Source organism: Opisthorchis viverrini, assembly GCF_000715545.1.
Source record: "Opisthorchis viverrini unplaced genomic scaffold opera_v5_137, whole genome shotgun sequence".
Taxonomy (NCBI): Eukaryota; Metazoa; Platyhelminthes; class Trematoda; order Opisthorchiida; family Opisthorchiidae; genus Opisthorchis; species Opisthorchis viverrini.
Window position 1 is genome coordinate 49,445 of NW_008751790.1, and position 27,717 is coordinate 77,161.

Here is a 27,717-nt window from a genome sequence, read left to right on the forward strand (position 1 = left end):
GGTGTACCCAGATATAATTCATCAAATTCTCGAGTCCCATTCATGATGTGACTGAAGCACGTGGCACTCGTTTTTTTTTTTGCACTAAAGCCCAGAGCCGAGATAGCTCAGTGGCTAAGGTGTAAATTTACTGATCGGAATGTCCGACATCTCGACCGCTCCTGAGTTGGTTTGCTCTATCTGGCTCTATCTCAGCCCTCGTGATTCTTTCGGGTAACACGGTATCTTTCCATAGAGCTCTACAGCTGAAAGACCCTACCTAACCAACAATACATCTCGAATGTACTTCATTTATCTTGAGAAAATGGACCTTTACAATAGGACAATTTCGGAAAGAGGACGGCTGATGAGCTGAGAGACCTGTACATAGAGTTTAGTTTTACCATCCCCACATTGCTAATAAACGCAAGTATTTAAAAGTCCTTTGGGTGAGGTAGTGTTATATGAATGGGGATTACGAAACAAGTGTTGCCAGAAGCAAAGAATTGCCGTATATACCGAAAATCAGCACAACTATGTATGAATCAGACATCATAAAAAACGGGTACAAGTTTTTCATGACAATCGGTAGAACAACATACAATCCACTGGCAGGGATATAATTCTCTAAATAAGCGCATTGGTGAATGATTGGCCTTCCTCATGTTAGGCTTCGTTTTTCCCTGGTTCATTGTGGTACAGGTTGTGCCTTAGACGACGTCGACGGGATTCATCACCAGGGGCGTATAGACTGTCAGACATTTTTCCGTTTGCCCCGCCATTCCCTCGACCACGCTTTATCTGACTAAAATGGATCTGGAACGATCGGGTAAAGAAATGTTTACTCAAGAAATAGGAAGGACAGAAAAACGTCGTCGAACTGGATATACTCATAAAATCTATCTCAGAATCCAACTAGGACGCAACAGATGCTTGGTCACATATAGGGCTAGGGAATGCAACCGAATGTAGTAGACAATTGGTAGTTGTTTTAAAAACACATTAATCCACTATCTTGAGCAAACCTTGAGGGCTCGGTATGAAAAAGTGTAACAATGTGCCGATATGATACAACACCGGTGGCTAGGTGGGCAGAAAGTGCAAAATTCTGGAATATCACGCTTTGGGCTTTCGTTCAGAAGAGTGCAATCTACGATCGCGTTGGTTTCGTGTTCATATTTATCAATGTCGCCATACTTGGCTGGCACCATGCTCTCCAAAGATCATTCGTTGGCTAACCAGTCGTCGTTTATGACTTGGATACTGTAGTGTTTATAAAATTAGGCATTCATTCACACAAGAAACTTCTATTTTGAGTGAAGACAACACAGACTGCTAGAATACTCTTATCTGCCTCACTGGATTTTTTCCCTTAAGAAATCAACAGGTTTACTGTTGATGACAAATGGTGATTTTACCTACGTGATTCCGGTTATCATCTCTCCATGGCGATGGTCTCAGCAGTTCTGCATGCTACTGTTGTGGTAACATTAAAGTCTGTGTTTAAACAAAGGGTGATGAATGGTTCAGGCGGTGTATGGGCGACCCCTGATTTATGTCAGACGCAGATAGATTCAGCTCGCAAGCCCCCTCACGTGTGCCGGTTTATATTCAGTCATCTTCAGTTGAAAGTGCATCTACGTTCTGTCCAAGTTGGTGGTCAAACACCAGGACTTTGGGCGACAAATGACATGGGGTTTGGGGAAGCTGATATTGATAGTTGGTCTGCCACAACAGCAGTTCGATTGCATCTGTGGAGCAAAACTGACCTTGTACCGTAGTATATGCGTTGAAAGACACATGGTAGTCTGCATCTTACTAGTTCATTGATATCGCCGTTAAAAAGTAGACATCGGACAAATTCAGGCCTTCGGATGAATCGGATGATGGTGGCATTTGAGCGTTGGATGTTGACTTTTCACACCAGCGTTTGGGAATAAACATCTGGGGGAAATAGTTCATCTAGGTGGCCAATATCAGGTTGTATAGTTCAGTGGGGGCGAGATGGCTCAATGGTTATAGCGTGAATTTACGGAGCTGAAGGTTCGCGGTTCGAACCCGACCCCTGTTTCTCGACTTCTCTGTCTAGAATCGGCCAACCTGGAAGTATACCTTCAAATGGCGTGGCAACCAGGCACTGACAAGGAGTTACAGCTGAACGATCATCCCTTATTTGTCTAGTTCATGTGAGAAGATCCTTCCAGGGTCCGTGATACATAGTGCGCTCCAAACCGCGTTTCTATTTTACTGGGATGAAACTTGTCAAGTACAAGTTTGGTCACTCCATGAAAAGCTGCAGTAGATGGTTCTAAGTACGGTACTATCTTCTAACCCACACTGAAATGCTATGCTCTCATTCGTTCTATGCTGTACACCCAGATATTAGGGTTTCGCAGGAGGTTCAATAAACTCTCCCTCACTCTTCGTCTTTGTGAGTACTAGTAATCATCAAACCATAATCCGCGAAATTCGCCCAGAGGGCAACCTCTGGGCGTTGTTTGTTGTTTCCTCTTTCATACTAGCAATAAGAATATCTACTAGAACTTCCACTGACAGTCGCGCTAGTCGGTTTATGGGAAGATCTTCGAAATAAAAATAACATTCGTTTTCTTGAGATTTTGATAACAATCGGTAGTTTTGTTGCTAGGCAACGTTTGGCTTTTGACACAAAAGTTTCGTCAGGCCAAGTGACTACGCTACGACGTTCGTCGAGATTTAAGCCAGAAGGGGAACCAACCAGTCAAGCTAAATCAGTGTTAGGTGTCGGCCAGGGGGTTTTGTGTGTTAGGGTGGGTCACCATGTGTTAAGCTGGTCCACTTCTTCCAGCTTGGTCCACATGGTGATCCTCTTGAAAGTCGTGTGCACTTTTTGTCCGCATGTGTTAATGAGCTAGCTGTGTAAGGAAAGGGGATTCTGTGAACTTTGGTCGGGTTGGGATTTCCACCTCACCTCCCCTCGTTTTTGCTAATGATTCTACATGAATTGACAACCACACACAGTCACGTGACAACTCGACTTTTCTAAGACCGCTTTCCATGTGCTTGCCAGTTTCACAGCCTCGTTTCTATTCACGATGTGATGCTTGGTAATTCCCACCGCCATTGTGGTGTGAATGTCCTGTGTCTAAGGCATGTACGGTCAAATGTACGGTCAAATGTTGGTTAAGTTCAGAAGTCTCCGAATGACCTCCGATGTTCCTGCTTTATATTGAATGACTGCTGTGCAAATCAATTCACCACTGGCTTTAGCTAACGGAGCCAATATCCTTCTTGACTGCCCCTAATCAAACTCACTGGATAGCCTATTTCTTGAAGTCTGTTGGCAATCTGGATTTGAGCCACTGTTCGATCGACCACTTCTGTGCACAGCGCTCTGACTCGACCAGATAATGGTGAGACCATGCTGGTGTACACGAACTTTTGGTTTGCTGACGAGTAGTTTAATACGGTTCCTGTGTCCGCTGGTTTCTGATAGATAGTACTGTTAAATTTTCCACCACTTTTATGTGTCATACAGTCCAGGAAGGGTAATGCGCTTAAGGTGGACTCTACCTCCTTGCTAAACTTGATGTGGGAATTTAAATGATTGAGCTAGTCGTGGAAGCTGTTCACGTTGTCCCGTTTAATTGCGACAAAGGTTTCGTCAACATAATGCCGAAAAACTTTCGGAAGACAATGATATCCGGCCAAGACTGTTTGTTCGAAGTCTTCCATATAAATATTAGCTAAGACTGGGGATATTGGCAATCCCTTTGCAAGACCTTGTTCTTGTTAATAAACAGTTGTGTCAAAAACAAAATGATCGAGATTAAATGCACCTATATGTCCTCAACTGTTTCACATCTTCCGCAGAATAGAATTAGATGTCCGTTCGTCTCTTAGTTAGCCAAGTTGGACCTTATGGTGTTCGATGAAGTAACTTAGAATCTGTGGCCACATATGAGGGTGGATAAGTGTTAAGCGAGGTAAAACTCATGATGACTAAATTTTTATTGCACATTTCCTGATTGGGTAGACTTGTTGTATGCTTGCTGGGTTATCTTGGGTTATTGAGGAGACTGTAGGAAATCACACTATGATTGTCTCACCAAAGAGATTGATAGTTGGTCTGCCACAACAGCAGTTCGATTGCATCTGTGGAGCAAAACTGACCTTGTACCGTAGTATATGCGTTGAAAGACACATGGTAGTCTGCATCTTACTAGTTCATTGATATCGCCGTTAAAAAGTAGACATCGGACAAATTCAGGCCTTCGGATGAATCGGATGATGGTGGCATTTGAGCGTTGGATGTTGACTTTTCACACCAGCGTTTGGGAATAAACATCTGGGGGAAATAGTTCATCTAGGTGGCCAATATCAGGTTGTATAGTTCAGTGGGGGCGAGATGGCTCAATGGTTATAGCGTGAATTTACGGAGCTGAAGGTTCGCGGTTCGAACCCGACCCCTGTTTCTCGACTTCTCTGTCTAGAATCGGCCAACCTGGAAGTATACCTTCAAATGGCGTGGCAACCAGGCACTGACAAGGAGTTACAGCTGAACGATCATCCCTTATTTGTCTAGTTCATGTGAGAAGATCCTTCCAGGGTCCGTGATACATAGTGCGCTCCAAACCGCGTTTCTATTTTACTGGGATGAAACTTGTCAAGTACAAGTTTGGTCACTCCATGAAAAGCTGCAGTAGATGGTTCTAAGTACGGTACTATCTTCTAACCCACGCTGAAATGCTATGCTCTCATTCGTTCTATGCTGTACACCCAGATATTAGGGTTTCGCAGGAGGTTCAATAAACTCTCCCTCACTCTTCGTCTTTGTGAGTACTAGTAATCATCAAACCATAATCCGCGAAATTCGCCCAGAGGGCAACCTCTGGGCGTTGTTTGTTGTTTCCTCTTTCATACTAGCAATAAGAATATCTACTAGAACTTCCACTGACAATCGCGCTAGTCGGTTTATGGGAAGATCTTTGAAATAAAAAAATAACATTCGTTTTCCTAAAATTCTGATAACAATCAGTAGTTTTGTTGCTAGGCAACGTTTAGCTTTTGACACAAAAGTTTCGTCAGGCCAAGTGACTACGCTACGACGTTCGTCGAGATTTAAGCCAGAAGGGGAACCAGCCAGTCTAGCTAAATCAGTGTTAGGTGTCGGCCAGGGGGTTTTGTGTGTTAGGGTGGGTCACCATGTGTTAAGCTGGTCCACTTCTTCCAGCTTGGTCCACATGGTGATCCTCTTGAAAGTCGTGTGCACTTTTTGTCCGCATGTGTTAATGAGCTAGCTGTGTAAGGAAAGGGGATTCTGTGAACTTTGGTCGGGTTGGGATTTCCACCTCACCTCCCCTCGTTTTTGCTAATGATTCTACATGAATTGACAACCACACACAGTCACGTGACAACTCGACTTTTCTAAGACCGCTTTCCATGTGCTTGCCAGTTTCACAGCCTCGTTTCTATTCACGATGTGATGCTTGGTAATTCCCACCGCCATTGTGGTGTGAATGTCCTGTGTCTAAGGCATGTACGGTCAAATGTACGGTCAAATGTTGGTTAAGTTCAGAAGTCTCCGAATGACCTCCGATGTTCCTGCTTTATATTGAATGACTGCTGTGCAAATCAATTCACCACTGGCTTTAGCTAACGGAGCCAATATCCTTCTTGACTGCCCCTAATCAAACTCACTGGATAGCCTATTTCTTGAAGTCTGTTGGCAATCTGGATTTGAGCCACTGTTCGATCGACCACTTCTGTGCACAGCGCTCTGACTCGACCAGATAATGGTGAGACCATGCTGGTGTACACGAACTTTTGGTTTGCTGACGAGTAGTTTAATACGGTTCCTGTGTCCGCTGGTTTCTGATAGATAGTACTGTTAAATTTTCCACACTTTTATGTTGTCATACAGTCCAGGAAGGGTAATGCGCTTAAGGTGGACTCTACCTCCTTGCTAAACTTGATGTGGGAATTTAAATGATTGAGCTAGTCGTGGAAGCTGTTCACGTTGTCCCGTTTAATTGCGACAAAGGTTTCGTCAACATAATGCCGAAAAACTTTCGGAAGACAATGATATCCGGCCAAGACTGTTTGTTCGAAGTCTTCCATATAAATATTAGCTAAGACTGGGGATATTGGCAATCCCTTTGCAAGACCTTGTTCTTGTTAATAAACAGTTGTGTCAAAAACAAAATGATCGAGATTAAATGCACCTATATGTCCTCAACTGTTTCACATCTTCCGCAGAATAGAATTAGATGTCCGTTCGTCTCTTAGTTAGCCAAGTTGGACCTTATGGTGTTCGATGAAGTAACTTAGAATCTGTGGCCACATATGAGGGTGGATAAGTGTTAAGCGAGGTAAAACTCATGATGACTAAATTTTTATTGCACATTTCCTGATTGGGTAGACTTGTTGTATGCTTGCTGGGTTATCTTGGGTTATTGAGGAGACTGTAGGAAATCACACTATGATTGTCTCACCAAAGAGACTAGTAAACCAGAAAGTGAGTAAACAATATGTGCAACGTATACAATATTTGCAAGTGAATATAGGTGACAGCTGTGAATTACTGACCAAAGAAAAACCATTTAACTAGTTTAGAATCAGATTCCGTACTTTCTTAACAAAATTGGCTAAAAGTAGGTAACCGACTGCAGAAATTACGTTGTCCGGATCATTTCAATCAAATAACTCCTGATTTATCCGAGAAATACGAACCATCCTAACTGCGCCAGAAAGATAGAGGCAGATTATTTGAGTAACCAATCTTTCATCTATAGAATCTAGGCATGGAATGCACATTGCACCAACTGAAGCAATTTCCTCCCACGGCTCACCCATATATTCAACTTATGGTCTTTAAACTGTTTCACCATGCAAGTACCAAAAACCGAGTACATTATCTGTCAAGGTCGCTCCTCAAGGAGTCAGCCCAACCGTGCCCTGCTATCTCTTACATCTACGTGTCATATGGGCTTAAATACAAAATTTTACTTTAGTCAGTTAACTAAGTGACAGTCCCACACAAACCATCAATCCTGCCCATCGTTACACCGAAAGCTGATTGAGCTCTATGTGGTCATTGAAAGCCAAATCAGACAAGCCATTGCTGTCCCTGCATCAGCGACGAACATCGGCAAAGCAATACTGGTAAGCTTGTCTTGGTCACTTTGTCCTCGTGGTTGATATTCATACAGCTTCGATCAAAATAAGCTTTTGCTCAGTTATATTGGTTCCTTCATTTTTCAGTTTAACAAATGCAAGTAGCTTACTGAAATCCACCGTCCTCAGTCTCTTTAATTACAACAAGAACGTTCATATGCTTTTACTGCAAGAGTCGAACTGATCGATTTGGCCTATAAGCCTTTTCTCAATACTGACAAAAATTGGATACAATTTTACTGCCCCTGAGAAATAAAATCCTAGGTGTGTTGTGCATCACGAATATTTCACGGACCGTAGTTTGATCACTGCCCTGAGATGAGCTTTGATTTGGGATCCAACCACTTCCAGAAGACAGAATGAAACGTTGGCCACTCAAGACGAAACCCAACTATGAGGGAAATCGGTTGTGTATTTCGTATGACCGATCAAAGCTTTCAAGTCACCTGCGCATGACATAACTTTCATTAGAAGGAACTGCAACATTAACGCGTCCGCTCGATTAATGAACAAGTTTTTACCAAAAGATCAACCACGGCGATCTGAGCAACTACGAATAACCAGTATCCCGGTAAAATTCCAACAACCTAAATTTGGTCAGTTCAAATACGAGCTGATGATATTCACCTGAGCGTCCCAATCGGTCAAAACAGAGAACTGGCTGAGTGTAACTAACCAACTTTATCGTTTAAATAGAACAGTATCATCCAGCCCTACGTTGACAGAGCCTGCGTTCAACTGATAAGCCCTGGGGTCTTACCTGCAGTAGACAACACCGCCCCTGTTTGCAACAAATACAACATGGTGTGGTCAAAACTACATTGCATTGTTGTCTATTCACTCTAGGCAGTAAATTATTCTCTTACAAAGCAGAATCCTTCGTGCACATCTAGGTGCGTGTGCACGCGTGTGGTTTTGAAATCGAGCCGCGTCCCAAACATCCGATTCCATAAAACATGGCGCCGCAGCTTCCACATGTGTGTACACTCCTCCTGGAAGCACATGAATAGTGCACTACTAGGGCGAATAGCTTGGTGCAGATGGAAGTATGGTAACGAAGTACAAAGTCACTCACCCCAACTTTTTCGGCTTGTTGCATGAAAGCGGACATACATTCGAGAAGGCAGGTGAAGCATTCATTCTGAAAAAAACCGATAGGTTTGGCATTAGTAAACAAAACGGAAAATCCGGTATAACGTGACGGACTGGCAGATTGTGTCTGTGTGTTGGATGTTGATTGAATGCATTTTTGCACATGTGTATTTTGCGGGAACGTATCCACAGATTCTCCCCCAGGGATAAAAAAAATAATATATTAAAAAATGTAACGAGTCAACCATGCGTTCGAAATCGACCACCCAATGAGAAAACATTTCAGCCGTCGAACATGCATTGACTGAAAAGTAAGCAACTTCCTGTCAGCACTTTTCACCTTACATTGATTGTTAATCAATAGTGTGGGAAATAATAATTACGGCTTCGTCACTTGATCGTAAAACTTCATTATTTATGAAACATTTTTGAGGGGAATATCTTCATTAGAGTGAGTGTGTTTGTCGAATTAGGCAAATGAAGCAGCCAGGAGTCACCAAGTTCCAGGTCGCTTTTGACCGACACAAGTCGAGCATCAATCTATCAGCGGTTACTGGAGATCCACATAGGTCATAGGTGAATTTGCATAGTGTAGGTACCTCAACTTCTACAGTAACTAGAATCCTTAGAATATGACAAAAGTCACAATTGCAAGCCCGATGTAATCCGTTTTATGAACAATAAAATTATAGCACCACAAAACTACACGAATTCGATTAGACCTCAAATCAGAGCAGAGGGTCACAGTGTCCTTTGCCGATTGCAGAGATTTGCATGCGCTTCTGGATACTCATGAAACTTATCTGAGTAGTGCGAAAATTGCCACTGTCTGGCGCAAATAAAACCCACTGAAAGAAAACAAAGATCTGGTCCGAATTTCAGTGAGTCCAATGCTTTGAAATACTGAAGAATCGCGAGGATTGAAAGGTTTTGCTTTAAACAGCCCGAAGAGAGCAACATTGAACCCAAGTTTTGATCCGATTGGAGAGGTTTGTCCATGCCGAGAGAATTCAAAGCGTCTGACATGCGAGGCAAGCGTGCTGCAGATACTTTCAGTAGAGTGGCATTCTGGAAGACAGCTAGAACATTGCTTCCGAAAAAACGGGTGTATTCATGTTTGAGTTGCGCACTTGGCCAGAAGATTCAGTGCACGTCCTGGCTCTACAGGTGATTAAACTTCTCATGTTGAACAGAGGGCTGAAGCGCCCAACTTTAAACGAGAAGTATAACTGCCTCACTTACTGCTTGTTTCTTCTGGAAAGGAAAATCGTATTCAAGCAAACATCGCAATTCTTCAACCATACTTTGAACGCCATCTCCTCACATCAAGTGCTATCACTAAGCAGGGAATCTAACTAGTCACTTGTTTCGCCCACCTCGGTCACATCTAGCTGATTACTTAAACTTCGGAATGAAGAAATGTCAATCTGCGGGTTTATCGGCCATATTATCATAACCAAATTCGTTTTAATTAACCCGTCACGTGCAGAGCCCTGACAGACAAAGTGCGAACGACAACTGCGTCAGATACAATATTTAGCCACCTGAAATATGACTCCGTTTCAAACGAAAAGAAATTTTCTTTGTCTTTCAAAACCCTATTTGATGTCATCCATGGTAACTGAGGGGAGCTGACCACATAGGCACAGGCTAGAATAATATTCTACTGATTCACTCGGTTGATCTGCCAAAGTTCGGAGGAAGTGTAGAGAACTACTGAGGTACGGAGTTTAGTAAGTTCTAAATGACCAAGTGAACTAACTGACAGAAAACGAATTTAGGTCTCCGGCAAACTATTCGAAGTTTTCTTCAAAATATACTGGGTAAGTGTTTGGCTTAGCATAGCATGAGTGCTGTTTATCACCGAACAGTACACACAATCCACTTAGTCTGTATTGAGAGTGTAAGGAGGGTGACGTACCATTGTATGCAACATACCAGATAAGAAAGATAGATAAAATAAGTTGATAACCATATCTGTTCAAACTTCAAATTTTGAATGAAATATAGTCTTTTACCGAAAGGATCTTTATCTTGTTGACTGATTGGTTCTGACAGTTACTCATCAACCTTAACTAAAACGGTTGACGTCCGACTCAGAAAATTACGGAAGGCAGATAGACTGGGTATAAAAATACGAAAAAAAAACATCGCGCAGTCATTCTTTTGGTAAACACGTAGCATTGTTGGTTGTTGATCAGGTGGCTGTTGATCTGTTCGCCGAGCTTGGCAATTGGCTTGCAAACGTTTCGTCACCATACGAGGAGACATCATCAGTGCGCGGTTGGCTGGGTACTTCTTCCTTGACTGCGTGTGTTTATATATCCGTCAAAGGATATCTGCTAACTTCTGACGTGATTGGCTACTTGAATTGTAACGAATTTAGTGAATCTATTGGCCCGTTTGTGATCTTTGTTGCGTTGAGGTCTGTGTTCTTTTGTGTTGATTGTAGGCCTGGTGATGATCAGGTCAGTAAACGAAGAATTTTATTTACCTACAGTCAAACAGGTTCAACCGGTGTGTAAAATTGGAAGGTGCTTAATAGGACAGAAATCAGAGCGAAATTCGTCTTATTCTGGGAACATAGAAAAGGATGTATCTTTGCATAGAGAATTCAGGAATTAATTGACCTGGAAACGAGTCAGTGGTTAAGGCGTGATCTTACCGACCCGGGAGTTCGTGGTTCGAAACCAATCCGGGCATCTCTACTCCCCCTGTTTGGACTTGGGAAACCTAGCAATAGGTCAGCCATGTTGCTTCTTTCGGGTAACACGGCAGCGGTTTAATAAAAGGATTTTTCAGCTGAACAGTTAGTGCCCCATTATCGCTTATAATTTGAGAACTAATACTTTGGAAACACGCGATATCAAACAGGACTATAATTGGCTAGTCACGAGTCCGTGAATCTGGTGAGGGCTTGCGAACCATGCATACTTTGCACAAAGACGACCTTGAAAAATTGATGCGGACATGGAATATTGAGCATTACTGATGATTCTCCAGTCCACCTAAAAGGAAGCTCATCAACGCTAGATTAAGAGAATTCCCATTATAGACCTAGGTTACAACACAACCGATATAATCTTTGTATCCACCCATTTGGCCACATTTAAGGCCGTCAGATTTTTCGCTTATGCTACAAGTTTCAGTAGTGAGGCGGAAGTCGAATGCCTATTCTTGGGGTAAGACATTCATTTTACTCATATACAGTCGCTTTAAGAAAAGGATGCCGGCAGCTGAGAAAGCTTCCATAAAGTATGTGTTTCCACGCCATCCAGTCAGAAACTCTCGCATCCGCCGATCATCAAACTTCAGCGTCCAAAATGGGCAATCCAGTTTTGGCGCGCATCATGTTAGAAGAAGAGATTTCAGACGACTCCATTTGATGTGCGTCTTGGGAAATTAGGAAAAGATTGCTTGAAGGGAAGGAGAGAACACATCAGTGGAGCCCCAAGCCATAAAACTGCGCTTTTCACTTATTATGCTTTTTTTCTAAAGTCATTATAGGAAACAAGTGTTTATGCAATAAACTGAGTGGGTGAATTCAATTCATGCCGAAAAGACGGACTGCTGAGAAGCGCCGTCGGCTTATTGATTCATATTGGATTACATACGCTGTGCACACATCTTCAGTCTTTGCGACGAGGAGTTTGGAGGTTCAACAGTCGGCCACGGATGGTTGATAAGTCATTAGCACAACGCACGCACTCATCCTTCAACTTTTTGTTCCATATAGACTGATGTGAGTTTAAACGATGAGATTCGTGTGATCATTCTCAGCTACTAAAATAGTACAGATGTAGGTTGTTTCTCGGTTTTTCAGGCACAGATTGAGTTCACTTGTAGGAGAGCTACACGGTCGAACCTTAAGAATTTCCTCACCATGTTTGGCGTTCGAAGCACCTTTACTGAAATAGCCAGAAAGTATCATTGGAGTTAATATCGATGATTTTAAAGGAACTCGCAAACAGAACAATAGGTTTCGTGCCTACAGGATTGCAAAGTCTGTTTTGCGAATCTCAGATGGAGTATGAGGTGTTAATCTAGGACTCGAGTGGATCTTCAAGCACATATACTATGCAGGAGCCACCTCGTGGTTTAGTTGAGTAGCTACTCGAAATGCCTTGACATTTTTCACCTAGGTTCAAACAGTTCGAACATTAACCTAATAAGCAGAGACAAATTATTAGCAAAAGGCCCCATTTCATTAGCAGTTCTTTTTCGAAAAAATGGTTTGGGACAGCGGAATCTTGCTGAGGGGCAAGATTCTAAGATTCAAGATATCCAATTCACTTTAATTTGGTAGGTAGTCACTTTATAGACGGTTGTTAATTTGTTCATTACTTATGTACATCGGGACTGACAGTGCAAATCCCTCAGTTATTTACCACCTTACGTAGAATTTCTTAGTACGCAGCCAGAGTACAGAAGAGCATTCACGAGTTCTATATGTTTTAATAAACTTGGCTGAATAGGTAGAGCAACAGTGGCTCTTCTAAATAATGGTTTATTACCGTTCCTTCAAGAATTATGCTTCTAAAAGGTACTGCTCTCTTAGCGTTAGTCAAAAAGTTTTTTTAGTGTATTCAGTAGGCCAATAGTTCCACAAACACCGTCACGTCGTTTGTGATCCATTCCGAGAGGCTTGTTGACTACGACACCCTTTAAGACTTGAAGTAAAACGAATAAAAGTGTAACCCGGCCTCACAGAAAGATTAGCCCTGACCTCCGCATATATGAGCATATTTTACGCAGTGTTTCTGTTTTGCTGATATTTTTGGTATGACCGTCTTGAAGAAAAGATGCTTTCTCCTGTTGGTGGAAATCGGGCCAGTATCGGAGATGAAACTGGCTGACCTGCAATGAAATTCGGATGAACAAACTTATGGTGTGTATTTCCCTCCAAGAAGTGTCAAAATGATGGATTGCACCGATTTCAACGAGTATTTCTTCAGTTCTCCCTCTCACACATTCAAATGGTGGGGTGTGATGGGAGCCAACATTGTATCATACTCCAGAAGTGGAAAATAGGGAGATATTGTCATGAAAAACACATTGAAAGACCTAAAGAGTTTTTAATTGTTTATCATTGGAACTCTCTACCTGGGCAAAATTTTCACGGGTTCAGTTAAAACCCTTCAGTGCTTGGGTTTATAGAAGGTATAAACAGATACCACCATGTGTAAATCACATAAGGAACTCCAAATGATCATGAGAGTTTCACGCTGGACATATGGGTGGTAGATTACTGGTGGATTGACAGAGAATTTAAATGCATATGCTTGGGGTGGATTACATTTCGGGGTAAATTAGCTGGTGGAAATGACCAAGAAATTGGGGAGTCTACCATGCTTCCAGAGTTTGTGCTTTCATCTATCCATTCAATGTGCTGCAATTAAAGCCAGTCTACGTTGAAGGGCAAGATACACTCTTCAAGAGATTCATCAGTTTTGTGAATTGTTAGATCCATGTGAAATCAAAACCTCGATATTCCGCTTAGCGATAGAAAAATGCACTATTTAGCAACGAATGGGTGATCAGTATTGCAAGTGACTCTCACACAAAAGGCACCAATACACTTGAATCAAACATATGGCGTATCGTGATTCGGCATCAGCTGGCTGCTGGAAAAATCGGGGGTATGATACCCGAGTTTTGTAGGATTATTCCTTTTTTTCTGGAACAAAGTCCATGTCAACAAGGCTGGAAAAACTACAGACATCCCCGAGGTTTCCGGCATAGACTAGTGCCACTCCAAGGACTAAATCCCCTATTAAACTGCAAAATATTTTTACGACGGACTTATCATAATTGATATTGCAAGTTGCGAATAATTCTCAACATATCGCAACCTTCAATGCTTTGTAAAACAAAATTGCATATTTTGTCATCAGTAAGTCAGTGGAAGTGTCTGAACCGGTCTTTGACAGTGCAGATCGTAAAGGTCTATGAAGTAATGGCTCCGTGCATCTGTGGGTCTGAGCATGCAGCGTGCAAAAAAATCCAAGAAAATAAGATAATGCGTTAATATGTGCTTTGTAGCAAACTTTGGAGCGTTTAAGGTGTAGGATTTTTTCCCAGATAGTTTGTAGTTCACAGGCTGAAGAATGCATTAAACTTAAGGTTAAAATAGTCGTTTTAATCTTTTATCTTCAGCCGCCGTATCTCGGAGCAGTTTAAAAATACTCTGCACATACAGAGCAATATTTTAGTAATTTGTGCTATTCAGAATTTGCTTTGATTATCTTACTTGAGATCATCTTCCTGACTTAGCTAAACATCTTGATCAGTTCCGGCAGATGGATTAGCATCGATTCCGTTCCAGCTATGTACGGACAGTAATCTAGTTTAGGTTGTATCTGAAAGATAATCACACCGGCTCTAAAGACCTGTTGACGTCTAAAACCTGAATTCTTCCACGAAAGGAAAAGTGTTGGATAGGAGAAATGGTCAAAATATTTAGGGTTGCTGTCAACCAATACATTTCTGAAGAAATAACTTGCGCACCACAATCCATGGTCCGTTTAATCTCATCCGCAAACGCTGAATTAAAATGAACATGCAGTTTCTATCCATTGACTTGAGCTAGTTGAGGTAGCATTGTTCTAACGACAAACATGCTACCGCTACACGATATATTTCATTCCCAATTGCACTTACTTCGTGGGAAAGGAATGCAAAAAGGCTGTGGTTACATTTGTTTGAACAATCCCTTCGACATTCGATGAATACTTTGAGTTGCACTGAAAACATTTTTGAAGGGAAACAGGGAATTGAAAATAAAGACAATATTTATTAATCGTTCTCAGATTTGTCTTTTAAAAACGTTGCTATCCTGGGTGCATGTCTTTCTCACAAAGAAGTAAAGTTTTTTACAACTGAATGTTCGAAGAATATTCGAGGTGTAACCACAACAGTAACAAAAAATTTCGTGGAGTAATTTGAATTCACTGGAAGTTAGCACTCTTTTTATTCAATAAATCCTCAGGTCCTCATGCGACAGAAGTGTCATTACTAATTCATTTGGGAGCATTGCGAGCGTAGCCACTCTGATAACGGCGAATCGATCTAGAGGCAAACAATGAACCTGGCGTATTTCAAGCACAGTCCGCCGGTGAATTAGGCTCACCGCCGCAAACCTCCCTGGATGGTTGAACACACTGGCAGTGGAAAATGCGGACCTTCTGACACCTTAGCATCCCATGCCCGTTGCAGCAGACCAGTGCCCCTAGCTCCATCACTCTTCAGGGACGTGGCACCCTACAGAGACGTAACATTTCAGTGTACATTTTTCGTCTTCCGGGTAGTACAGTATTGGCAAACGCTTACATTCAAAGCTTTTGTTCAGTATTGGGCCGAAACGTGTTCATTAGTCTTATTTAAAGAGAACGAGAATATGTGAAGAACGTTAGGCCGTATGGGACACAGACCAAAGGTGGTATGTCCGACAGTTTAGAGTCAGACACAAAGTAAGCCTACACAACTGGTGTGTCACGGGTTCTAAATTGGGGCACCAGTGTGTGGAGACGGCCTGTATAATGAGGATATTTTTTGTCGCTTGCAGGTGGCGTCCACTTTAATGGAATCAGTTACACACGTTTGATCGTACGTTTGCGCATAAAATATGTAGAGAAAAGAATGGGAAAAGCTGCAAGATGTGGAGGCTTCTAAGAAGCACAAATTATCGCGTCACGAGAAAACGATAAGACAGAAGCAACCACGTGCTCCTTGGAAAATGAAGGAGTCGCTAGTCATTTGAGGGCGAAATCAAACCATAAAGTGCTGACAAGTTGGACATAAAATTAACATTCATTATTAGGCTAATTTCGACATCGGAACTCTACTGTTGCTCTGAAGTACGAACTACTCTCGACTGTTTATTTGTCCGCGTCCCACAATGAAATGGGAACGAGGTTCAGCTTCATTTTGTCTTTGAAAACAAAGTTCTAGCATGTTACTGGTAGAGTATCACATAGTATCAACAAGCATTTGAATTTAAATACTGATGGAAAAGAGGGAAGAAAACATGTCGGTAACTTCCATGGGGAAGTCGAAGGGTGGCATCACGGTGGGAATTCTTTTTGGTAGTTTAAACCAGGTCTGAAAAAGAGAATTGTTTGAGATTGGTTACGAGGTCTTTTATTTCGACGTGCTGTAGCTGATTTCTAGGGGCAGCCCTCTCGGTGTCAAACCGTTCGTGTACATTTTTCCTATAGCTCACAAAAACTTTGCGCAAAATTTAACTAGGCACCAAGCAGCAACATTGGGAGAACTCGAAGCCTTTTGCCAGGACAGGTACCTGCGTCAGGCGGTCAGTAGATTTCTATCAAATCAGGATGTTCAGAAATAATATTAGAACCATTTACATGCCTTCAAAATACATGGTGTACAACAAAAAACAAAACAGTTATGGCATTCTACATTGAGTGAACTTCCCGATCCTCCAATCTCCAAGTTCTGAAGGCAAAATCCTTGAATAAGCCATAAGAATTACGGCACAACTTGAGCGCATAAGTATTACTTGGGCCGAATGCGATTGCAGTTTATTCGTCTGATTAAATCTAGCGTACTGGTCGTTGGCTTGTTCGCTGAGTTTGGCAATTTGGTTGCAAACATTTCATTACCAATCGAAGTGACACCATCAGTGCGTTATTAGGGAGCGTAGTGGTGCGTAGCGGTGGGTTAGTGTTTGTGCGTACTACATTAGCAGCGTACTATATTAGCAAATCTTGCTAACTCCAATTCTACATTGAAACCTTCCAGGGAAAAAACGCCTGATTCAAATTCAACAATTTCCAACCTGTTAATTGTTTGCCCAATTGGAACATCACCTTTGATACTCAGGCTGCCACATGATGGAATCTCCTTTTGTTCTCCATTGGTAGCGTCCGTGTTTTGCGTCTCCAGCACTGTTGCCACAATGGATTAAATTAAATGATTCACTTGTATGTTTTTTTATTACCATAGTTTGTCTATTACATTCGACTGGTTTTACTTTACGTATATTTCTTGTTCAGATCGGCAAACCAAACTGATTACTGATTGACATTAGGTAGCATTTGTCTATCCCTGAGGGCGCATGTTTTGCTGATGCAGTCCCTGGGCCTTCCTCCGCATACTTTGTGGATTCAACTGTTTAGTGATTTCTGCTTAATCCACATTGGGTAAATGCCTTTGAGTTGATGGTGCGCATAGCACATGACACCACTTATCTTAAGTAAGGGTCCATCGGTGTTATAGTAGAAAAATCTGGAAGAACTAATCAGCCTATCATAAAACGGGAACACCCTCACTTGTCGCTCTTTGTTTCACATTTCCAATACTCCACCCGATGAGTACTCTTCAATATGGGAGCTCACCATTTGCAACTCTTGCTAGTCTACTGCAGTTCATAAGGTTATTAGAATGAAAAAAGTTGTACCGATTGTTTATGTTTGATTAAGGTGCTGCCGGTGAATACCTTATCGAGATATGTTGTCATCCTCTTTCAACCTCTTACTGGATATACACTTTTGTTTCATCCAGTACACTGATGTTTGGTTTACATACCCAAGCAAAAATTATTTTCTGCTTTGGTTGTTTCAAGGTAAGCGCACAATAGCCTCCTGGAATTTTATAATTTATCCGCCTTTTTGGAAAACGAAGTCGGGAGAAAAGGTTGCGTGAAATTTAAGCTTTTTCTTTCTTCTGCGAATGCTTTACAATCTTAAAAACATAATCTTCAGCATAATCTTAACATAATCTTAAAAACATGATTTTTGATGTGTAACTTTGTGCTTAGCAGATGACATCATTTCTTACTGTAGCTGACACAATAAACACTCCGATTCAAGTAATCAACTCAGTTATGCAAAGTGTTGAACTGCTTGACCAACAAACAATACCACAAAACTAGAAATTCTGTTCAGCTTACCGGAATATTTGATCAAAATATTGGTATCTGCAGGGTGTCTCTTTTGCGAGAAAAAGCCGTGATGCCACAACCCAATCGCATCATAAAACTGTAAAATGTTCTTCACCCAATTGTTGTGTCCCAAACAGGACGGAATTCAATATGACCAAGCCTTTGATCATTCACACATTTGTTCCTCATTAGACGGAATTCTTCTCGGTACGTCGAGATGGTGTGGATTCACTTATTACAGTCTTAATTTCTAGGTATCCGTTTTATAGGTTGTCCTTTAAGTTGTTCAGAACACATAGAATTTTGTGAAAAATATTAAACGAGGAAACATAGCTTGGTCAAATCAAACCCCACAGAGGCTCAAAATTAACCGGACCGTCGATCGAGATACATTTGTTACTAGTGAGTTTCTGGGCTTTAGCCTGTTTGACATAATGCGCAAACCAAAAATCCTAAATCCTTGGGTTCAAACATTTCCAATTTTTAGCTAACAAGAGACGCTCAGCATCAGATGAGAAAAAATTAAAAAAATAATAATGGTTGAGCTGAAGCACCACTTCGGTGCCCAGCTACCATGCCAACGGAAGCTGACACGAGGGCAGCTAGCTGCTAGGTCGCTCAAGTCTAGACAGAGCGTTCAAGATGTTGTGGTAGGACACGAACTACGGACCATCCGGTCCGTAAACTGCCTCCTTAGCCACTGAGCTATCTCGATCCCGCGTTTTACTGATATAAGGCCGGGCAACACGAGTCTCCTCCGGTTTAACTTTGGGCACACGAGTGTTTGTCAGATGGATTGCTTTCCTAAGCCGTCACATTACTGCCATCTGCAAGTCTGCCAAAGAACCGTGACTGTTTTAGAGATGGTTGTGGGTGGGTACAGGTTGATTTTCATAAATCTACCTCCACAAAGGTAGTTTTTTTAAACTTCCAACCATGAATCGAAAGGTCGAAAACTGGAGAGAAACAATCAGTCTCCAAAGTAGTGTCGCGAATGTAGAATCCAAGTGACGGAAACAGAGACCATGTGACTGAATGATATAAAAATGATATACGCCAAGCGCACCTATGGCACGGCTACCTAGAAGTACTCAACAAGAACGATTCTTCTGGGAATAAAATTTCCTAAAACTCCACGAGATTTATCCACTCTGGAAGGCATTGAGCATTCTTGACAGATGGCGCGATGCGATGGAGCCATTTACATCAATATCCATTACTTTTCATCTCAAAATGGCTACAAAAAGAGGAACAGGAGTTTGTGGAACATAACAAGTGCCGGATATGGTTCTCAAGCATTTCACTCAGAATAGGATACCCACGACATGGTGTATTGATGGGAAGTATGCAAAAACCCAATGAAGTCAGTCGAAGGCATTCGAGCAGACCAAATATGTTTCCAAGATGCTATGTAGAATCAGGCGAAGAAAAAGTTATACGTCTGCATTAAATGATAGATGCGACCCTGGATCTCAGAAGGAAAGCGCCATTGCAAGGTGCTTCTAGATGAATACTGCATTTCTCCCCTCAGTCTTATTGTAGTGGTTGCTGAATGGAGACAAAAATCAAACAGTTTTTTAACTCCATCTCGAACCCATGTGTAACACCAGCACTGAGGTTAACAACCCCTATAAACTTCACTTTTTGGTGATTTGTCAGCGTAACAACAGGAACAAGAGATTTTTCAACAGGTGAAAAGTGCAGTTCGATCACCTTCCCTTAGAAGTGGCCGTTAGCGGTTCCAAGAATGCTTTTAACCAAAAACAAAGGCGTCTAATGCACTCTACTTTTGACAGACGTATGAAGTAACATTTTACCAGGTCATGTTTCACTGAGGCACCAGCAAACATATTGTCACATTACTGAATTTTAAAAGAGCCCCGAAAACCGAGCAACCTTCTATTACATAGTGCGAAAATTGCATTTTTGTGTCACACGTTCCGTTATGGGTCTTCATTAATTTTCTGACAGTTCTCCATCCAAAACCAACAGATAACTAATGTTCTCACGCAAGAAAATGCTTACGTCGCCTACAGCGTGAAGACATTTTCTCGCTTAACATACCATCGTCCGCCTTGTGAGAGTATCACATGCAATGGTAAACACATGTTGTTGCTGATGTCAAACGCTAAAAGTTTCATTTGAAACATCTGGCTAATGATTGGGCTAAGCTCAGAGGCTCTTTGGAATATTTCAGTTAAGTAGGTCCAGATGTGCCGAATCTCCTAACTTACTCCAGTGTGTTCTAACCGTCCCACCTGTTTCACGCTGCTTGCACTTTTTCAGTACATAATGTAGGAAATATTTACTTCGGTGAAAACAACCCGACCGTTAAATTTGTTTTTTTCGTGGTTTCTTGTTGGTGGTAATACGGAAAATCCCGAATATTCACGTCCTGTTTAATCACACATCTGACCATATTCATTCATTTGTCGAGCCCCTTTGGTATTGTAAAAAAACTAAGTGGTCAGGGAGTTTCCTGAGTAAAGAATTCCGTGCTATATCGAGGAAGTATACATCATTTTTAAAACATAATCCCATATGCATGAAGGTAATTACACCGACCAGATCACAGACAGAAGATATCCTTAGAGGTTTCACAATTAAAAACGAATCTGACCGCTACTAATACAAGTGACGGTGCAGTGGCTACCGATTGGCAGGAAACGGCTTTTCTCCTCATTTTAACGACTGAATGCAAAAAGTCGTTAGTATCATTGGTCGGAGTTTCATTGTAGGGGTTTTGTGTAAGCTCAGTTTCAGCTAGCAGCAACACGGAGCCCAGCATTATGGTAAGAATAGCTGACTCAGAGTAACTTAAACAGTCATTTGGGACAACAAGACACTTCGTCGAATTTCACTACCTTACTCTTCCAACCATTCATTTAGACGGGACACAAACCAAACTACCTTGGCTTGTTTATTATAAACGTGCTGCATTGAAAGCTTGGTCCACTAAGCCAACCAAGTCTAGTTGAATACAATCAATCCAGTGCAGCCAGACACACGACTTTTGGAAATGCACACACTAATGGTTCCGAAGAGGGTCTGGAACAACTGTTCAACCTACAGACTAAGTGGATTTATCTAATGGTCCCAAACAGAAGGCTTTCAGCTGAACATTAGCTGACAACAAAATCGGTCACTATACTACTACTTCAGCCAGCTTGACTATCCTGTGGGTTTTACTTTTAAAATTGGGACCACTTTTCTCCATGAGAATACTACACCGGTCATAAACACTTTGCTAGTCTTAACTAGGTCAGGTGATCCACTTTTCATTCTTAAGAGATTCTACCTCATGACTGAGAGTGGCCTTTATAACTTCAAAGTTTTAAGAGACCAATATACGATAAATTTGAAACATGAGCCTGTATGTGGTAATTTTGCGATTCGCATACCCAAACTTCAATGGAATTCAGAAGCATTTGTCACGATGAGTCGTAAATTACACCAACGGTATGATCACAATGGACCACAAAAGTGCCCTACAAATAATCGACCCTACTGTTAGTCAGGACTGCTTCAAAACGCGATATCTACGTTGATTTACACTGGTGTCAGTACAGTGCTACAATCTCGCCTAAGAGAAATCAATGTACGAGATGAAATCCTATCATCAATCTATGGTCTAATGAACAAACGGCATGTGCCGTACAAAGCTACGCTATTGAAGAATATCAAATACACTTTCCTCAGAAACCAATTTTCTCAGCCAATAAAAAGTTAATGGAAACCATCGACCGACGACAAGTATAACCGTGGTACGGACTTGATCGCCTAAAAAATGGCAGATATTGTGCTAATAAAATGAACGATAACGCCTTGTTGTATGAAGAAATCCTTTTGGGAGTGTGAAGGACCATAAGTTTTCCGTGAGTTTAACCAATGCGACGGTGTAGTATCGCACAGTAAACCCGGAGATTTTTTAAGGCCAAGCCTGCCGGTATTTCTTCTCATTTCACCCTTATTTAAATAGTCGATCTAGTGTTTTGGTACAAATGTTATGCTTGGTTCACACTGGAAGGACAGCCCCAAATCCAGGCTTTGTGCTTCTTGGAGCTTAGCAGAAGTACGTTAACATCTGGTATAGTTTCATCTGAAGTGAAAAATTAGCACGAATACCCATTCCACCAGCGCATGCCTGTGAAGCACCATACCTAGATGGAGAAGGCCAAAGCTTGTAGTGAGTCCGAGGCCTCACGTGGTGATGCACTCATTGTCTTGATTGCGCAGTCCTATGATCTTCTCAAGAGGCCCTCAAGCCCAATCAGCATTGTTCTCTATCCAGCGATTCCTTAAATGCCTACAAGAAACTGTCTACTCATTTATTCTTCAGTCTGTTTATCAAAAATAATCTCGGATTGAATCTGACCATGTCATTAGGGAAGCAACTCTCTAGAGACGGAGGTAAGTAGTGGGTCAGGTAGTATATCCGGTTCACATCCCACACACAGGAATGGATTACGTCACACATAGTCTTTTACAAAGAATTCCTTTAACCTTTCGTGCGTTTCTTGTAACGGAATGATAATGAGGGGAGAAGTAAGACACAGTGAAAAGCTCCTTTATGCTAAGCTGGCCACGGCGATTCAGAATGATTCATATCGATTGTACATAGCCTTCAACGCAACGTTTTGTATGATAAAAGCATAAAATTAGATTGATTCTTATGAGACAAGGAGTTGTTCCGAATTGGAAAGTATGCTACGTGCAGGCATTAAAACTGGAAAGAAAGTTCTCCTCTGTTCTAAAGACGATTGGACTGACTTCTCTGCCAGTTACTTTTCCCGATCTGGGTTGCAGGCGAAACAGAAGCATTGGCTTTGTGTATTTTTGGGAAGGATTTCCTGATAGATAGGATCATGTTAAACTGAATAAACTTGCTTGTGGAATGTGACCTTCACTGGCCTTGAATCAGCCATCCGAAGTAGCTTCGATGTTGAAAGCAAAAGTGTAATTCCTCGTGAAGAACTCTTTCTTCAGATTTTATTCTCAGAGGACGATGAGATTGTGGAACAAACGCTAGTAGCAACAAACTCTATTTGTGAGTGCGAAGTGCGCGGCCGTTGTGTAGTTATGGTAGACATTATTCAAGGTTTGAAGAAATTTATGTTAGCTTAGATAAAAGTTATTACTTAGGACGCTTGTTAGCGGACAAAGCCCTTTGTCGCATTTATTCTAGTAAGTCTAACCCTCATTATTTAATCATTCGGTATCACATAATCTCGCAGTAATAACCTGGTGAACTTAGGATAATAGATGTCAGCGTACATCAAAGTACAGATATTTTGTGTTCGTGACAAATGAGCTCATCAGCCAAGGATGTTTTTGTTTATTTTTCTGAGCGATATTCGTTTCTAACGCATCATAGAATATTATTTATCCGCTTTATTATCCAGAACCACATCACTTTTTAAGTTAGAAAATACAGAATTCAATTCTCTGCGTATTTATATGACAGTTACTCTGCTGTTGAAACCAAATGAAGGGCAGCGGGTGGTAGTCAGGGAAAACGAACCCTGACAACTATAAGAAGAACAAGAATGGAACATCGTTCTACCAACTTGTATTTTAATGCGTTGTGCATTCGTTGGTCACGCACAAACAAGTGGGCGTCTTGCGTATTCACCGAAAGCGTATGATCCAGAACAAGTTCTACGGGGGCGACAAAGTGGCACAAATATATTTCCGACTGTGGGTTATTCTGTATAACTTAGTACGTTTGTGCTGTGTACTGCTGTTGGCTATCTAATCTTTGCATTGCGTTTCATTCGAGTGAAACTCCGATTCCAGTAAACTTCACATCATAGTCCCCACAGAACCACCTTAAATTCGCAATGCTGCTGGTTTGTTGACAGTTGTTAATTTAAGACATGTTCCCAATCGGTAGGTGGGTTTTTGGGATTAATAAGATCAACAAAATCTCACCAGGCATGTTTGTTGGAAAGGTTAAATTATACTCAAAGTCTTACCTTCATAAGGTTCCTTGTGTAACCAGTGTGTTCTCCAAATAACATCAAACTCACATATATGTAATCCCTTCTTGGTTTACTTGAAATTTCACTACAATAGAGTGAACCTTTTATAAGCTCAACTGGATGAGACTAAAATTGTGCTGATGTTTGAATTTTACTGAAGCACGCGCCAATAGGCCGGAAAACATGTACTTATCAGAAAGTTCGCATTAAACTATCCCAACAAAATTGGAAGCAAGGAAGATACACCTTGAATTGTTTAGTTTATCAGTCTCGAATTTATTTGGCGATCGAATGCATACCTTTACATGACCTGTACTATTTGGTTTCCTATCCGAACTATTCGTTCCATGCTTATGGAAAGCCTTTTGAGGTGATGGGCTATTAGAAGTGAAATTTTTCCACATCCCAAACAAAATGTTCTCAGGTCAGATATGGATCAAACCTAAAAAACACCGCAAAAAAAATCATCCCGAAGTTTTTCCACTCTTGCAGGTGGCCGACCAAATATGAGTTGTTTTGAAGAAGGTTCAGTTCAAAATCAGATTACTTTTTTCGCAAAAGAAAACAAACAAATTATTGTCTGTTGTGTGGCATTGGAACTGAATAGCTTACAGAGACTTTACTGGATATCACGCCGAAATCCCAAAATCCCACTTTAGAGTCTTCGTGCAAAAATGGCAGCTTTTCACGTAGTGAAATGATAATTTCTGGGCGTTTTTGACAGAATTGTCATGTAAACTAGTATACTCAACTGATCGCATTGGTTGCCAAATCCTGGTGAGCCTTTTTTGACGGACAATATAGCTTGGTAAAAAACGACTTGAGAGATTCCTGGAAAACACTGAAGGTTGACAACGTTTTATGCTAGTTCCCCTAAAGTTGAGGCCTAATACTTGTAGTTTCCTTAGGGGCACTAAGATGTAATGTTTTCCTGTGGTGCAACTCAACTTGCCCGAACAAACAATAGACAGTCATGTGGCCTACAGAATCTCGGATGTTTCAAGAGTACCACATGCATCCTAGCACAGCAACTATTTCATAATGCACATTTTAACTTCGTTTTCGCTCCAAAATAATCTCCGTTAAACATACGTCATTTTTTGACTATTTCTCACGTAGTCTAGAACAAACAGCTCTCTTTTGTGTAATGCTCCGCCTATCAAGTCGCGATCATTGTGTCTATGAAAACCAGTTAGCCCTTACCTATAATTTTACTCGTGATCGAATTATGACTCATTTAAAACAATTAAGTCTCAAGTGCTGTAGCGACTACTTTGGTTTCAATAAATTCCGAAGGAACAAAATACCTACCGCATTCACGCCTCAGCGAATTAGTGAATCAAACAGTAACGAGGCTTTACTATTTTCCAAAAGCTATTCACCAAAACAAGTTTTCAATCAGCTATTATCGACCCAAGTCCTTAAATTGCCTTGTCAGTTATTTATCCATTATTATTTTCTGACCAATAATATAACTGCAGAATAATATAATAATATATATAATATATAATATAATATATAATATATATATAATGTAGTATATAATAATAACACGGTAATATAACGATAATATAACTACAGAATAGGTCTTCTCATTCGACAAAAATTCTAGTTTCGAAAATTTTGTTTTTCCGTAAAGACTATCTGCAAACATGCCTGAACGTTTGTGTAATTAGTGTGCAAGTGGATTACCACTTGCACTTGCAGGTCAACAAAGAATTTTACTTTCAACCTATGTTCCACCTAGGCATTGTAACTTATGTGACACTGTCTTGCATCGGAGACGTGAAAATGGTTTCATTTTAACGACAAAATGAGCGAGTAAATCAAAGAAAAATTTACCAGCAAGCAAATAAACGGTGGAGAAACCAACTTACTTGAATGGCGCTTGGGCATTCTGTAGACTATTGGCATCCCATCGTTTTGGTAGCTAGGTTGATACGGGAATGCTCTCATTTGAACCGAATACAGGCATAACAACAGAATCAGTACATGAACGTGGTAAGGCATTTTGTCAGTGGAGTCTGATGTCAGTTCCAGTTAACGTAGCAAAATAACTGGGGTGTGTTCCAAACAGCTTAGAGTACCTAGTCGACGGGGAATATAAGCCATACGATCACTAAACTGGATTTGGATCCTATCACGAGGTTAATAAGGTCCTTACTTGCCACTGCGACCCACAAAGGGAGTGTGCGGTTGATTGGTACTAGAGGCTGTCGTATCCTGATTGGACGGCATGTGTTGCGCTGCTTCCGGCCAACATGCGGGCAAAAAAACTCCGTGTACTCCCGGTGCAGATGCATTCTCCATACTGGTGGGCTAATACAAATGCATACGTTGGGGATTTTTATGAAATTTGAATGTGTTGGATATTTCCGCCGATGCGCCGGTAGCAAAAACCTCAATAAATTGATGAGAAGGATAGCTTTAGATTAAAATCTAGTAGCCGCGGGATAAAATAGTGAAGTGTTTTTATGCAAGGAAGACTCTCCACGGTTTTGTAGATACTAGAAGGAACAAGTCACGAACAGCTGTTGTTTTGTCAAAAACTTCTAGATATCCTAACACTCTTCTTAATCGTTTCAAAGTCCGATGGGCTTCTTTGATTTCCCCCAACCTCTGCCGTTATTCAACGTCGATTGCAACGCAAATGAGATGCGTAAGAAGACGAACCATTCATCTATCCGAATGCACACGGCTCATACAAACGGAACCTATACGTAGCTTTGACGGTTTCCATATGCACTGATACGTGGATGACTTACAGCTTAGCTTATAGGATTTTTCACAGCCACACCTGACCCAGAATGTGGGTGAAGCTAAAAACTGAAGAGCTGAGTTTTAATTGCAGCGATTTCGTAAGCGTGGTCACAAAGAAAACGTGTGTTTACCTTGGCTGGTTAACCAAAAGAATAGGTTTCTTTGTTATGTACTACTCATAAGGTTGCTGAAAATCCGTCGACAGCCCATGACCGGTTTCGCCCTATTTGGGGCTCATCAGGTTGGCACAGTCCCCGGGTTTCCGTCAACCTTATGTTCTACTCGAAACCAAATGGAACGAGATTAGCGAATATACACTCATTTGCAAACTGATTTGGTTTTTCGGGAGACTCACCTGGAACCCAGCTGAACCTCTTGTTTGTGATGTTCTCAGGTTTCTCAGGTTTCTTTGTTGTTTCGCATTAGAATTCATTCACACTGTCTAGTAGATCGTTTGAAAGTAACAATCGATTGAATTCAGTGCTAGAAAACCGTTGATTTCTCGTGTGAGATGGATGTGAACCTGATGTGTGGCTAGTGACAACAGCGGAAGCCGTCTGGCTGAACGAGTGAAGTCAAAACAAGCTCAGAAATTTCGTTCACCATGGAGATGAGGGAGAGTAATTTTCCTAAACCCAAAGACATATTTAGGATGTGAAAATACGTCGAAAATCTTTCCTGGAAAGTCTTTCAAAGTAGGAAGAATGGAAATTATTCTAGTGGGTGAAAAGTCACGCAGAAGTAAGTCTCTGAAAAGTCGAAAGGGATTAGTTGCTTTCTCATTCACATAGCCCAAAAGCCAGATGTTGACTTCTTTTACAGACAGCTGAACTAACGGGGCGGATC

General features: G+C 41.3%; 1 protein-coding gene across 1 annotated transcript; it reads right to left on the reverse strand.

The window, feature by feature from the left end:
* Nucleotides 1–423: 423 nt before the first annotated feature.
* Nucleotides 424–26,273, reverse strand: T265_06439 (hypothetical protein; the record flags this gene model as incomplete). The annotated part of the gene is made up of 4 exons (XM_009171707.1): nucleotides 424–795; nucleotides 8,210–8,275; nucleotides 14,887–14,969; nucleotides 25,989–26,273. 4 exons carry the CDS (start codon nucleotides 26,119–26,121, stop codon nucleotides 646–648), a joined length of 432 nt encoding a protein of 143 aa, XP_009169971.1.
* Between the last annotated feature and the right edge of the window lie 1,444 nt (nucleotides 26,274–27,717).